This window comes from Phascolarctos cinereus, unplaced genomic scaffold, assembly GCF_003287225.1.
Source record: "Phascolarctos cinereus isolate Bilbo 61053 unplaced genomic scaffold, phaCin_HiC Scaffold_9;HRSCAF=440, whole genome shotgun sequence".
In the NCBI taxonomy this organism is placed as follows: Eukaryota; Metazoa; Chordata; class Mammalia; order Diprotodontia; family Phascolarctidae; genus Phascolarctos; species Phascolarctos cinereus.
Window position 1 is genome coordinate 183,964,275 of NW_027556402.1, and position 16,064 is coordinate 183,980,338.

Here is a 16,064-nt window from a genome sequence, read left to right on the forward strand (position 1 = left end):
TCTTAATAGCTCTTTCAGTGCTCTTGTAAATAGAGGCTTGAGACAGAAGTGGGCCTAAAAATTATATCAACCCTATTTCTCAGTGGTGACTGGTTCAAAGCACTGTCCTTGGAATCTAAAAGACCTAGCTCAAGTTATAACTGCTATGCTCTAAATATGTAACCTTAGGCAAATCCTTAGCCTCTCTGTAAAATAACTCCTGCTCTGCCTGCCTTATGGTTGTTGTGACAATCAAATTAGATCTGGCTACAAAAAAACATTTTATAGAATACAAAGCTTCTTTACTTGAAGTGGGATGGGGAAGGAATTGGATGTAGCAATAATTATCGTTCAAAAAAAAAGTGCCATTGGAACATTTTAAAGAGAACAGAAGGGAGCAAAAACAAACAAGACAGTTTTAAAACTAATGTAGAATTCATCACCATTTGTCCTAAAGCAAGCATTTCTTATACAGTCTCTTTTTTTGTATATGCTGTATATATAGAAATGTTCCTTTTTTGGTGTAGACAGAACAAAAAAATAAAACTTTTTTTTTGGACTGAGAAAAGACCATCGTATCTGCTAGGTGGTAACTTGAAAAAAACCATTTCAGTTAATTGATATTAGAAGCCAGATTGCAAAGGCTGGGGGAGGCTTATTTTTACAAAGGTTTTTTTTTTTTCATATATTTAAAAGCAGTAAGGAAGGAGTGAGTAGATAGGAAGAGATTGAAGGTTAGAGATGATTGAAGGAACTGTCTGCTCAAGGAGACTGGAAAGAATCATATCAAAGGCACATATAGAGTAGTTGGATGGTAAATTTTAAGATTAAAAAAGGGGGGAAGTAGAGAAGACAGCAAATAGCCTTGGTTTGCTTAGTAAAGAAGTAAAATAAAGTTACATGAGGACGAGATCCTCAGCTGAGAGAATAAAATACAAACTCCTCTCTTTGGCTTTTAAAGCCCTTTACAATGTAACTGTGGCCTACCTTTCTAGGCTTATATGTATTACTCTTGTTTACTCATTTTGTCCAGTAACTTCCCCTATATATGACAGGTTCTGTCCCGTCTCCAGCTAGATGGTACAGTGAATAGAACGTTGGACCTAGAATTGGGAAGACCTGAGTTCAAATGTAGCCTCACTGTGTGCCCCTGGAAAAGTAACTTGAACTCTGTTAGCCTCAGTTTCACCCTCTGTAGAATGGGGATAATAATAGTACCTACTGCTTGGGTTTGTTGTGAGGATAAAACAACATAGTGTTTATAAGGTATTTTGTAAACTTTAAAGTGCTATATAAATGTTAGCTATTGTTATACTGTTGCACAGGCTGTCTGCCAGGCCTAAAATGTTCTTTCCTGACCTCCACCTCTTAGAACTTGAAGTTGGCAACCTTCAAGGCTCAGCTCAGATGCCATCTCCTTCAGTAGGCTATTCATGATTCCTCTAGTTGGTAGTTCTCCAAAACCTTGCCAAGTTGCTGTTTATGTATTTTGATATATGCTGAGTTTATTTATCTGTGAAAATGTTCTATCTCACAAAATTAGAATCTAAGTTCCTTAAGCATAAAGGTTATGTCATTTTTGTATTTGTGTCCTCTGCACCTAGCACACTACCTGGCACATACTAGATTAATTCTCTTTATAACAAATCATAACTAGTGCTATTTACTTACAAATGGTTACAGAATCATCCCTTGCCATACTTAAGATGCAAAGTAAAATCTCAATAATTTGTACCATTGAAAGCAAAGATAACCTAAATTATAGATTTCTTTTTAAGGAGATAAAACTTTATGAATTACAGTTACCATAAAGTAATACTGTTTCTTAGGCAGTTTGTTTTAATGAATGGTTATGGGTGATTTGTAAGTAGCACGGTAATTGTGAGTATTTCTGAAGTGTTGGAAGCAGTTTTCTTCAACTGCCTTAAACTGAAACCTTGTTTACACTCTTCTCTTCCTAGAAAATCCCTTCTTTTCATAATTCATTGATATACCTAATCCTAAACTTTGTCTTAATTAGTAGGATCTTAGTTAATAAAGATTTCCTACATTTATGTAAAGATGAATTTAGTTGGTTCCTTTTAATCATCTTGCATATTCAGAAAAACTTAGTTTAATGGTAAGTTAAAATGAATGAAATTTTTTGTTATAGTAGTTCACATGAAAGTGAGAGAAAATAAGTTGTAAATTAATTCCACTGCCATTTTCTCATAGACTGTCTAGAAACTTCTGACCTTTGGAAATTATTTCCCCTTGCATAACTCCCATTAGTATTGCTCTAGACATAAAAAGTGTAGTTAAATTTTAGGATTGGAAGGAACCTTTTAGGTCACGTAGACTAACTCTTCCATTTTGCACTTGAGGAAATTGAAGCCCTGAAATTTACTATGGATAGCTCTCATTATCTGTGGCCTAATTTTCAAAGACATCCTTATGCCAAGTATGATTTGGAAAAGAAATTCAGAGCATGTTACTTTAAAATATATTTATGGATGTAGCATTGTATAGTGAAAAGAACCAGTGGAGTTGAAGTCAAGAGACCTAGGTTTAAATGCCATCTTACTAGCTATATGACCTTGTACAAATTACTTAAAGGCCCTAAGTTTCAGTCTTCATCTGTAAAAGTGATACAGTTATGTTTACCTAGTACCCACCAACTTCACAAAGACTTTGTGAAGAAAGCATTTTGTAAAGTATTAGATAAATATGAGCATTAGTATTTTCACCCCATGTTTTTCTTTTTAAATAGTTTGTATCAGAGCAAAAGACAACTAAGCAAATTTGTATTTGCCTACTGACATAACTTATCTGCTTTTATTTTTTTCATAAAATATTTCAGAATTAAATTCTTAAATTGGTTTAATATTTTCTATTTCATTAGGCAGTAGAGAGACTCTACCAAATGTTTTGGAAGGATTAGAACAGAAAACTAACTTGGAAACTGAGGTATGGCTGGGGATTCTATTATTCTGAATAATAATAGTGTAACATTTTTTGCCATATACCAAATTGGTCCAAATATAGATTATTCCCCATAAAATAAAATATATTTGAAAGAGGAAAAAAAAGTTGCAGTATATATTGAAGATAATTACATAAAATTACCATGTTAACAAAATATGTATTGTGAAAATTGGATAATTGAGAGGCATAAGAGCAATGCATATGCTTAGAAGCTACTTCTTAGGGACTAAAATGTCCATACCCTTTGACATAGAGATTTCTCTGCTAATTATATATCCCAGGAAGTGACAAACAAAAAGAAAGGCTTCATATATGCCAAAATAATTATAGTAGCATTTTTTCTGGTAGCAAAGAATTGAAAACAAAGTAGATACCTATTGATTGGGCGATGGCTAAACAAATTGTGGTACACAAGTGTATTGAAATAGTACTATGCTATTAAGAACATATACACACACACACACAATAAATATAGAAAAGCAAGGAAAGACTGATGCTAAATGAAGTAAGAAGAGCCAGGAAAATATCTGCGAAATGCACAAACATAAAATATTTAGACTTCAGTAATGTAAGTGGAAAGAAGTTGCCACACGTTTGGAAATAAATGTTACAAAATTACAAACAAGCTTAACCCCAAAAAAGACATAAGAAGACCTCAACCCTACAAAACTTGATAGAAGTAGGGAATCTGTAAGTGTGGAACACTGCATATGCTGAGTTTTCCTAGATTTTTTTTTCTTTTCCTCTTTTATCTTTTTTCTTTTAAAAAAATCTTTATATCGGGTGGCTCTTTGTATAGGGCAAGTGTAAAGGATCAAAAGATGATTAAAAATACAAAAGCTGTCATTGTTGTTTGTGAGGAGGGGCGTTTCTAAGCTACCCGTCATCAGGGCTAACAGCAAAAGGATCTTAGGATCTGCCCCATTGGATGGTGCTCTTAATAATGCAACTTACATAAAAGGCAGTGTGATGTGGATAAAAGAACACAATATATAATACAGTTAGTCCCTGCCTCATACCGCAGAAGGCTAGGGGCAAGGCAGACAAAAGCCAGTCAGCGTGATTATGCTGTAAGCTGTATGTTAGGGGAAAGTATAGTCTTTATTTGGACCAATAGGGTGGGTATATGCTTATGTTTAAATAGTACATAACCTCTATCTTTGTTGTACTTAATATTTTTACAGGTAGAAATCATCCTCTCATTGAAATTACCTGTAACAGGAAGCAAAGCTTCCTTTCAGATATAATGTAGCCAAATAATTCAGCATTCCCCAAAATGACAGCTCCCTAAACCGAGTTAGAGTACCATGCCATGATGGGCACTTAGTTGATTTTTAAATGTGTTTAAATTTCTGCACAAGGCCATCCTACACTTGTTAGGGAGTTACTACTCTAAGGCTTAAGCAGAAAATCCTATGTTCCTCTATGGATGAAGGATGGGAAAACAAGGTGAGCAGTTTCTTTCATAATTAAATGTCAGATTTCTTGTGGTTTTTGAAATCAGTATTACCAGCTGCTGGGTTGTTTCTTTTTAATCTGTGTATGTTAAAATAATGAACCAAATATTTGTTGTAAATCATTTTCTGATACTTCAGTGTTCACTACAATTAAGCTGGACTTCTATTTGGGCATTATTTTGCTTTTTATTCAATTTGCATCTCTAGATTGCTGTGCCTTCAGAAGAGGAGAAAAATCAGTATATTTCAAAAATACCAGAAGGCTTTGATGGAGAAGGAGAAAATGGAATAGGTAAATCTCATTGTGATAATAATTGTTTTTTTTTTTTTTAGTTTGTCCTTTTTGATACAGACTTACCCATGGCAGATAAAACTTTCAGGGCACAACAGTATGTATGTTAAATTATGTCTAGCCTACACTTTTGAAATTCAAGGAGAATTACTAAATTCTATCTTCAAAATCTTGTTCTCTTCTTTCAGAACAAGTGTTGGGTAAAGTTACTATTTGAATTTGATATCATGGGTAAAAGGAATGGTGACTTTTCTTTCACAAAATCTTCAACCTGGCCAAAGGTCCAAAACAAGGGTCAGTAATCTACAGCCCAAGGGCTAAATCTGACTCACTAGCCTGAATTTTTGGGAAAGCGAGCTAGGAATGGTTTTTTACATTTTAAAATAGAATAAAACTTTACTAAAAAATGTAAAACCCATTGTTATCTCATTTTACATTTGCCAATCCCAGGTCCAAAAGGTAGAGCTGAAAACAGAACAGATAGGGCAGCTAGGTGGTGCAGTGGATAGAGCACCGGCCCTGGATTCAGGAGGACCTGAGTTCAAATCCGGTCTCAGACATATAATACTAGCTGTGTGACCCTAGGCAAGTCACTTAACCCCATTGCCTAACCAAAAAAACAAAACAAAAAAACCCAGAACAGATTATGCAAATAGCATCTGGAATGAAAACTCAGAATATTCTGCTTATGTTCACTGTATAGAAAAGACCTAATTCTGTATTGATTGCTATTAGCGTTGCCATGCTTGCCATTAGTAATATCTGGGGGTGGGGAGGGTGCTGCAAAAGATGGAAGTATATAGTCATCAAAAACTGCTTAGGTCAAAGTTTAGTATTTTGTTGAAGTTACTTACCAAATTGAGATAATAGTAAAATTTAACTAAGAGATAGAAGTAGCAATGTTGATCAAATTTTAATCTTTTAACCTTTTGATGGTAATAGTTGATAACTGTCCAGTGATTTTTATCAGTGTGGAAAAATTGCAGTGAGAAGATGCTCTACCAATGCAGATGGGTAGCTGTTATGCAAATTAAAGTTAGGAGAGTCAAAAGGGCCCTGAGAGGTTAAGTTGCTTGTATAATAGGGTCATCTCACTAATATGTGTTAGAGGCAGGACTTTAACCTAGGGCTGCCTGACTCTGAAACCAGTTCTCTCTATATACACTACAACATGTGGTTTCACTTACTTGTTGTAAGTGACTCTTTGCTTAACTATTGCTAAGTACCCAGAAAGAGCACTTTTCTTAGAATCAGGAGTTCTGAACTTGAATCCTGGCTCTGACACTTCTTAGCTGGTGTGATTCTATTCACTTATTCTCTTTGGACATCTGTTTCTTTACTTACAAAATGGGATTGATAATACCTAAGCTTTCTATATCCCATGGTTTTAATGAGCCCCTGTGCTGGCCTTAAGGTACCATATAAATGTAAGTTGTTCTTTTCAAGTCAAATCAACAGGCTTTTAAGTGCTTATTCTGGGCCTGGTACTGGGCTAAGTGATAGGAATACAAATAGAGGCAGAAAGACACCCCTACCTTCATGGAGCTTACATTCTAATGGGGGAATACAACACACCAAAGGAAGCTGGAAAGGAATCCAGAGAATAAGGAGTAGAGAACAAAGAACACATGGCCAGCTTGGTCACTTTCCTTAATGGAGGTTCTGAGAGGAATCATCCCTTCAGACGAAGGGGCACCAGGAGTAGAGGGAACTTCATGAAGGCACTGTTTTTGCCTAGTAGACAAAGTCAGTAAAATCAGGAGGGGAACACAGAAGAATTATCTTAATTTTATATTACAACACAGAATCTCTTCAGAAAGCATTTATTAAGCACTTAGTGTGTATATGCTAGAGGCTATGGATAGAAAAAACAAAAATGAAATCACCCTTCTGAAGAAGTTTACATTCTATTGGGAAAACAACATGCATATTGAAAATGAAATACAGAATATATACAGAATAATTTCAGAAAAGAGAGAATTCAGATAGACTTCTAGTAGGAAAAGACTCAGGAGTGAGCTTTGAAGGAAGCTAAGGATTCCATGAAAGGAGACAGCATTGGAGACAGCCTGTGGAAAGGCATGGAGACTAGAAAAGGAATATCATATACAGGGAATAGCAAGTCTAATTTGGCTGCACCAGAGTACATGAAGAAAAGATATACCCATAATATTTGTCTATACATATATACACTTAAATATATGTGTGTATGTATGTATAATATTGCTTATATATACTTAACACATAACTGTATTATATATTTATACATACATACATTTGATATGGTAAAGCCTGTGCTTTAGGAATATCAATTTGGCAGCAGTGTGGAGCATGGATTTGAAAAAGGAGAGAATGGCTACAGGGAGATCAGTTAGGAAGTTATTGCAATAGTTGATTCAAAATATGTTAAGGACCTGATCTAAAGCAAGAGGCTAGATAAGTTAGAGTGAAAGGGGCAGAGGTAAGAGATGTTAAGGAAGTAAAATTAACAAGACTTAGCAACTCTTAGAATGTGAGGAGTGGCGTAGAGGGAAGAGTCGCAATAGTCTCTTTGGTTGTCAACTTAGATGACTAGAAGGGTAGTTTCAACAGAAATAAAGGAGTTAGGCAGAGAGCTTTTTTTCCAAGGAACAAGCATCTTTTAATTTCATGGCTGCAATTGCCATCTGCAGTGATCATTGAGCCCAAGAATATAAAATCTGATACTACTTCCATTTCTCCTCCCTGTGCTTGCCAGGAACTGATGGGCCATTTGCCAAGTTCTTGGGGTTTTTTATGTTAAGCTTCAAGCCAGCTTTTACACTCTCCTCTTTCACGCTCATCAAGAGGCTTCTTAATTCCTCTGCATTTTCTGCCGTCAGAATGGCATCATCTGCATATCTGAGATTGTTGGCATTTCTCCCAGAAACCTTAATTCCAGCTTTTGATTCATCCATGCTGGTATTTTTGCATTATGTGCTCTGCATGTAAGTTAAATAAGTTGACGATATATAGCCTCATCTTAGTCCTTTTAAACCAATCAGTTGTTCCATGTTTGGTTCTAAAACCAATCAGTTGTTCCATGTTTGGTTCTAACTGTTGCTTCTTGGCCCATACAAAGCAAGATGATCTGGTTCTTCCATCTCTCTGAAGACTTGCCACATTTTATTGTGATCCACATAGTCAGAAGCATTAGTGTAGTCAGTGAAGCAGAAGTAGATGTTTTTCTGGAACTTCCTTGCTTTCTTCACAAACCAGTAAATGTTGGCAATTTAGTTTCTAGTTCCTCTGTCTCTACAAAAACTGTTCGGGTTATTCTTGGTTCACATATTGTTGAAGCCTAGCTTTCAGAATCTTAAACATAACCTTGCTGCTATGTGAGATGAACACAGTTCTTCAGTAATGAACATTCCTTGGCATTGTCCTTCTTTGGGATTGGGATGGAAACTGATCTCTACCAATCCAGTGGCCACTGATGAGTTTTCCAAGTTGGCTGGCATATTGAGTGCAGCACTTTAACGTCATCATCTTTTAGAATTTTAAACAGTTCAGCTGTCATTCAGTCATCTCCACCAGTTTTACTGTATGCTTCCTAAGGCTCATTTGATTTCATTCTCCAGAATGTCTGGCTCTAGATCAGTAACCATTGTGTGATTATCAGTGATATTAAGATCTTTCTTGTATAATATTTTAACTTATAAAAGTAGTGATGCTATTAAAATATTATCTACTAGAGAAGGAAGAAGTACAGAAGGGATGCTTAGACACACTCAAAAGCAAAAGAAAAAAATTATAAAAAACTTTGGATTGGTTAACTTAGATGTTACCAAGTTGTAACAGCAACAATAATAGTACTTTTTTACCTACCAGTACAGTAGTTTGCAGCACATTAAGTATACAAAATAATAAGATAGCAACTTGTCCCAAGACAATTTCTGTCTCAGTTATGTTGGAAAAAAGAGCAGGGTCATAATGTTATCTTTAAGCTGTTTGTATAACACTTTAAAGTTTACATAGCAATTGCATATCCATCATCTCATTTGATCCTCACAACATCCATTGAAATAGGTAGGGCAGGTATTATTTTTTTATTTCCTTTCTTAAAGTACATATTAAATTTCACACAATATTAATGTTAAGATAGGTATTATACCTATTTTACAGATTAAAGAACCTGAGTTATGTTGGCTATAGAAAAATTAAACGATTTGCTGAAAGTCAGATGTACATATTAAATGAAAGAACAAGGAATCCATATCATAATCTCACATAGATGGAGTAATTCAGCAGTTGACCCTAAGGATAGTCAGATAAGTACTTTGTGGCTTAACATTTCCTCTAGAAAATGGAGATTAGTAGCAAGTACTTTTGAGCACCCATAACTCTACCTGACATTACTATGCTATTAGCCAAAGGGAATACAAGAGGAATATAAGACATAATCCCTTCAAGGAATTTATTGTATTTTATATTAATTATTTTTTTATTATTGTATTTGGTGATAGTATCATTGTGATATTGTCAAATATGAAAATTATTGGTTACTAGTAGTCATTACTAGAATTATTTGAGAAATAACTATTTACTCAAAAAAATTTTATAATTACTGAAATTAAAAGGACTTTCCCTCTGCTAATTACAAACATCAGGACACTTTTAGCATTTGTATAGATTTCATCATAAAAACATATATGGTACAAATGAAGAAAATTTAATAAATGGTACAAGTGAAAAAAAGTTAGTAATGAAACAAAAATAATGAAATAAATTACTTGTCCATAAATAATCCAGCTGGTAATCATTTAAAATTATCAGATGGTTATTGTAAATAAGCAAAAGATTTTTAATGATCTTAATTTACTAGGATTTGTCTTAGGACATTAAAAGCAAATGTAATTTGAGCCAAGTTAAATTAACTGAACAAGTAGATTAAGAGTTCTGGTTCTGGTTCTGCCATTGACATTTTGGGAACTTAAATCAAGTTTCTGCCCTTTGAGTACTTCAAACTCCGTACTTGTGAAATACTGCTAATTTTTGAGAATAGGATTAGTCACATCTAGAATTTTTAAGTTGATTGTTATTACAGCATTGGAGAACTAAATGGAATCCTCTGCACTTGATCAGAAGGGGGATGGGGGGTTATAGTGCATCTCCAAGATCAGAGCTCTAGAGTATTGTTTTGGAAAAAAATGTACAATTTTATAGTTCTTTCTGTTCTTAATTGGTAAATTCCTTGTTGGCTTTTTACACTCAAGGCTTTTTTTTTTCCAGGAAGGTAGGAAAAGAACCACGGAGAGAGCTATGATTCCCCATTAGAGAAATGGAAATAAAAAGAAAGAACACTACATTGTTTTTCTGATTGATATACCACTTTAGATAGTCAACTATTTTGATCTTTCTGGCTTACACAGATTTCAAGTATTAGCTATTCAAGAAATAGTATAATATGATGGTCAAACAGCTGGCCTCAGAGCCAGGAAGACCTGGGTTCAAGTCCTGTTCCTTAAATAGGACTGTGTCACCCTGGTCAAGTTACTTTACCACTCAGTGCTCTAAAGACCTCACTAAGACCAAAGATGCCAACCGGACCTGAGGGAGGGAATTTTCTCATTGGTTAGTTAATAGTAATGCTGATAATAGCTAGCATTTATATAGCGCCTACTATGTGCCAAGCCTTGTGCTAAATGCTTTACAAACATCATATTTGATCCTCAAAGCCCTGAGACACAGGAGCTATTATTACAGTTATGAAAACAGAGAGCAGTTAAATGACTTGCCCAGGGCTGCCCATCACATATCTGAGGCTGCATTTCCTAATTCCAGCTTCAGTGCTTTATCCACTTTGCCATCCAGCTGTCTAAAACAGAGCTCTCCACACCAGTGAACTCATAGGTCTAGTCCCTATTCTTGTCTTATTTAATGTTAGGAGTTAACATCAAATTAAAGTCTTATTTCCTCACAAATGTGCTTGATGCCTATCAATGTTAACTTTTTTCTTTAGATCAGAAAATAAAGCTCTTCCTTCAGTATATAGTGCATAAAATCTCAGGATTGAAGTAGGCAACATTTACCAGCACACCACTGCCTTTGGATATTGTCTAGTTCAACCCATGTGAGAGCAGAAATCATCTCTGCAATATGCCTTATAACTAGTCATCCCACCTCTCCTTGAAGATCTCCGCGCATGTGGAGCCTCCTTTTCTATTGAAGCAGTCCTTAGTAGAACCAAAATCTTTCTTTCTATAATTTCAGTACATTGCTCATAGTTCTCCCTTCTGAGGTGTCAAGTCAAATCCTTGTTTGAAACAGCCTCTGATATTTGAAGACAGCTCCCATGACTCTCTCTCTCCCTCATTTATCTTCTTCAAGCAAACGACCCCCTAGTTCTTATAGCTACTCTCTTAGAGAGTAATAATACCCTCACTCTTCTAGTCATCTAACTTATCAATATTCTTTCTTATGATAGTAGTCATAATACTTGACATTTCTAGAGCACTTTAAAGTTTGCTAAGTACTTTATATACATGTTATTTCCTTTGATCCTCATAATAAATTATACGTTTGTAATATATTGCATATATCGCAAATCCTTTATATTTTATTTCATGCATTTAAAAATATTCTGAGAACATTTCAGCTTCACCAGATTGCCAAAGTAGTAGGGGAAATATGAAGGTTTTAACCTTAACAAAAAATGGTTTAAGAACCTCTGATCTAAGCAAATTCCTCTCCTTTTGGTGATGATGAAATACACCCAAAGAAATTTAGTAACGTGTCCTTCACACGATTGGTTGGGCAGAGCCACAGCTAGAAACTGCATCTCTTGACTTCTACTGTCTTTTACAACACAAGATTAATAATACTTTATTTTGTGTTTAAATAGATTCAAAGCAAAAAGCAGTTTTACATTGTTTATTTCAATTCAGTTTAGCAAACATTGAAAGTGCTACTGTGTGCAGAAGCTGCTTTAGACACCTAGAGAGATAATAAGTTTAAGTAAACATAACTTTTTCTAGTAGATGGATATGACATATAAACAAAAATAGTTGTGGTAGAAAACAGTATATAATAAATATATAAAACAGGTACCATCAAAGCACAGTGGGAGGTGCAGGGAGAGAAAGGGTATTAATTCCCTTAAGGGCTTAGGGAAGGCTTCCTAGAAGGGGACTCCTTTGAGTTGGATTTTAAAGGATGGATAGGAATTTTAACTGGTAGATAGGAATTTTAACTGGTGGAGGTAAATAAACCAGAAGGGAAAGGATGCTGTGAGCCAGAGGCAAAAAGAAATATAGCCCCAGGCACAAGTTTAATTAAAACAAAGAATAGAGGAATTAAAGGATGTACCAGATTATAGAAGACCTTAAGTGTCAGTCACAGGTGGTTAAATTTTACTTAGACTGTAGGAGTCAGTAAAGGATTTTAAATGGTAGAATCACATGCCTAGATTTAAGCATAAGAAAGATTGGTGTTATAAAGAATTGGAGTAGAAAAAAAAAGAGGAGGGTATGTTAGGAGACTACTGTAGGTAGATAGATGATAAGGAGGGCCTATTAGATTAGGATGATGAGAGTGAGAATGTCATGGAAGTTAAAAAAAACACAAGACTTGGTAACTGATTTTCGGAAAGAAAAGAAAGAATCAAGAATAACACCAGTGGTGGTATCAGTGAGCAAAAAAACCCATAGGATGAGTACTAGGAGAATGAAGCATTGAAAAGCCAAGGATAGAGACAGTATCCTAAAAGAGGTCAGCAGTTGGATACTACAAAGAGGAAAAGGAGATGAAGACTTCAAAAAGGCTATCATATTTGGTAATTGAGTCCCTTGTGATCTTGGAGACCGCTATTTTCAGAAAATTAGTAGAAGGGAGTGTTTGAGAAAGTAACAAGTTCATTAGGTTTTATGTAGAAAACCATCATCTTGAAAGAGACGTCAATGCTTCCCTTTTCTCCACCCCAAACTGAAACTACTGTAAGATTTGTTTTCTTTTTTATTTCCTAATGCTAGCATTTCAAAAACCCTTAAGGTTTGTCATGCAAAATCTGACAGATTTTCAGGATGTTGAGGCTGATTGGTTTAAGTCTTTCAAGATACATAATAATTAATAATCCATTAGATAAGTTTCAGTGATATTTCAGGATTTCTAAAATGTTTCATTCAGAATCGGGATGTAGTTTAACTCACTTCACTGTAATAAGGTCTAGTTCATGAAAAGATCTGCTTATGTAGTAGGAAATTATTGAAGAGAAAAATGTATTTTCTGTCATTGTTGAGCCTGAACAGCGGATCTATTAGTCCAGGTTCCAAACAATGTAAATAAATCATTTCTTTTTGAGTATATAGGGCCTACTTCTCAATTGGTTTTTTAAAAGATTATGAGAGTGTTCATTTCTGGCTTCATAAATAGAAAGCTAGCCTTGAAGCCAGGAAGACCTGAGTTCAGGTCCTACTACTTCTTTTTTTTTTCCTTTGTTTTGGCCAGGCAGTGGGGTGAAATAACTTGCCCAGGGTCACACAGCTAGTAAGTGTCAAGTGACTGAGGCCAGATTTGAACTCAGATCTTCCTTAATCCAGGGCCAGTGCTCTATCCACTGTGCCATCTAGCTGCCCCCGTCCCACTTCTGATATGTGACTGCAACAACTCTGAGCAAGTAACTTAACCTCTCAGTGTTCTAGGCCGAAGGCGTCAAAACAGAACATTGCCACCCCCACAGAATGCAGCTGGAACCATATTAAAATGTAATTGATGTCCATACAGCCGCAGGGATCTTTATGTAGTGGCTGTATTTCTGTTTGAACTTGACACCACTACTCTAGTCAGCTGTCTAAGACTATATGTTTCAGGGGCAGGTAGGTGGTGCAGTGGACACAGCACCGGCCCTGAAGTCAGGAGGACCTGAGTTCAAATCCAGCCTCAGACACATAATACTCACTAGCTGTGTGACTCTGGGCAAGTCACTTAACCCCAATTGCCCTCACCCAAAAAAAAAAAAAAGGCTATATGTTTCAGAAAAGGTGCCAGCCTACCTTTTTAGAGAGTTTTACTTCCTTGGTAGAGTTTTGCAATGGTAGTGAGTTTACTTCCACTGAATTTCCAATGAAATCACTGGTTCTGTCTCTCTCCCTTCTTATGCTAGGTACTGAGGATACAAAGACAAAAAATAAAAAAAAGGGTTACACTGTAACTTAAGGGTATAAAATGTGCTGGGCCTCAGTCTCCTCATATATAAAATCTTTCCTATATAGATGAGATAGTCCAGGATGACTTCTGAGACTTCACCTTAATTCTTTGATTCTATTAAGTTGTTTACTTGTTGGAGATATTTTGTGTTTTGACTTTTCCCCCCATGCTTCTGTTCACCAACAATTTCAGTTTAAATTCCTCTAGGATAGCAAACCATAGTTGTTATACTAAAAATGTAGAGTTAATGGCATGTATATTTATGCTATATAAAAATCTTTTCCTGATCCCCATCAGCTGTCAGGACTGCTCCCTCTCATTACCTTGTATGTAGTTTATATATGCGTATGTAGTTTATATATGCGTATGTATACATGTCGTTCCCCCTATAGAAAATAAAAGCTCCTTAAGGAAATGGGCTGTTTTGATTTTTCCTTTTTATTTGCAGTGTCTGGCACAGAGTAAATGCTAATTGATTGATTGATTGATTGGTTGGTTGAAGGACAGGAGACTTTACAACTTGTACTACAATATTGAATTTCCTTAAAATGTTTTAATTCTGTTTTTAAACAGTTGAACCACAGACAATTACAGCATTGGAGAATAAGTCAACAAATGTAAGTCTCTTAATTGTTGGATCTAGTTGTTGGAATTTTTTTTTTTACAGTTTATGTCATTGTTAGAGATACCTCAGGGATTTATCTCAAGATTAAAGGTAGACGTTCAACTGACATTAATTTTAAATTTGCTCCCACATGTCATATTATTAAAATGTACCTATACTTAGCCAAGCTGAGAATTAGGTTTATAATCTCTATATCTTGAAAGCCATTTGGCTTAAATATTTGTTAGATAAACTTAGGATTCTGGATTTATAGCATTTTTCTTTTGGATTTTAGACTACGTTATGACTGTAGTTTTTTTCAAACTGATGTTTTGAAAAGCTATTAAAGTAGAAAATGGAATATTCAAATTGGCTAATTTGATACCTTCCATATACTTTAAATATATAAAACAAGTTGGGGCAGCTAGATGGCACAGTGGATAGAGCACTGGCCCTGGAGTCAGGAGGAGGACCTGAGTTCAAATGCGGACTCAGACACATAACACTTACTAGCTGTGTGACCCTGGATAGGTAATAGATAGATATAGATAGATAGATAGATAGATAGATAGATAGATAGATAGATAGATAGATAAAAACACAAGTTTAAGGCCCATTTTTAAAATTTAAAAAATTAGTCCTGTGGGTATCCTACATAAATTTGACAATTAAGCCCAATTTGCAGCTGATTGCTAAATCATAGTATCTTAAAACTACAAGGCACTAAGAAGTCACCTAATCCAGCCCCCTTGTTTTAAAAATAAGAAATTTCTCCCACAGACCTTACTTCTACTTTTCAGGGTTTTGAAGGTAAAGGGCAAAATGAATAAGGTTGGAGGAAGTAGGGTATAAGAAAGTAACTTTCCCTCTTCTATTATAATTTCCTCTTAACTCCTTTTTTTTTCTTTTGGCAATTAGGGTTAAATGTCTTGCCCAGGGTCACGCAGCTAGTAAGTGTCAAGTGTTTGGTCTGAAGTCAGATTTGAACTGAGGTTCTCCTGACTTCAGGGCCGGTGCTCTATTCACTGTGCCACTTAGCTGCCCCTCCCTTAACTCTTTAAAAACAGTTCAGAAAAATTATTTGGGCAAAAGTCTATCCTACATCACCCTTTTAAAAGGAAGGTCGTAATGTGCTCAGAGGTCCAGAGGTTCTGTATGAGATTGAAAAAATGTGCACTATGTTCTCTTCCATTTATAATTGATTGAAAGTTATTATTTAAAATTGTTTTCAGTTTTAATGTCTTAAAGTGAATGATGTATTAAATGACTTTATATTTTTCATTTTAGGTAAAAAACTCAGACTTGGAAACAAATGAAGACGTTCACAGTTGCAGGAAAAGGAAAAGAAAGCTTTCAGAAAGCACTAATAAAATAAAAGGTAAATAAATTTCAGAATGATAATGATTTACACTAAAACTTGTTTTCTCCAGGTTAACAGCTTTTTCATTTATTTACTGCCATAAGGTTCATGCCTTTCCTTAGAGATGCAACTTCTTCATGTAATAAACATTTATCATGAACCTACCACATGCAGGGCACTTTGCTTAAGACATGGGAGGAGATAGACCAATCAAGACAAGGGCCTTGCTTCCATTAGGACACAGTA

At 35.3% G+C, this 16,064-nt stretch overlaps 1 protein-coding gene across 1 annotated transcript in view; it reads left to right on the plus strand.

Annotated features, from left to right (window-relative positions):
- BOD1L1 (biorientation of chromosomes in cell division 1 like 1) overlaps positions 1-16,064 on the plus strand; it is a 100,232-nt gene that overhangs the window by 35,697 nt on the left and 48,471 nt on the right. Inside the window, 4 exon segments of the mRNA XM_020993165.2 lie at positions 2,861-2,925; positions 4,608-4,692; positions 14,428-14,471; positions 15,746-15,836. Coding sequence (XP_020848824.1) covers positions 2,861-2,925; positions 4,608-4,692; positions 14,428-14,471; positions 15,746-15,836 — 285 coding nt within the window.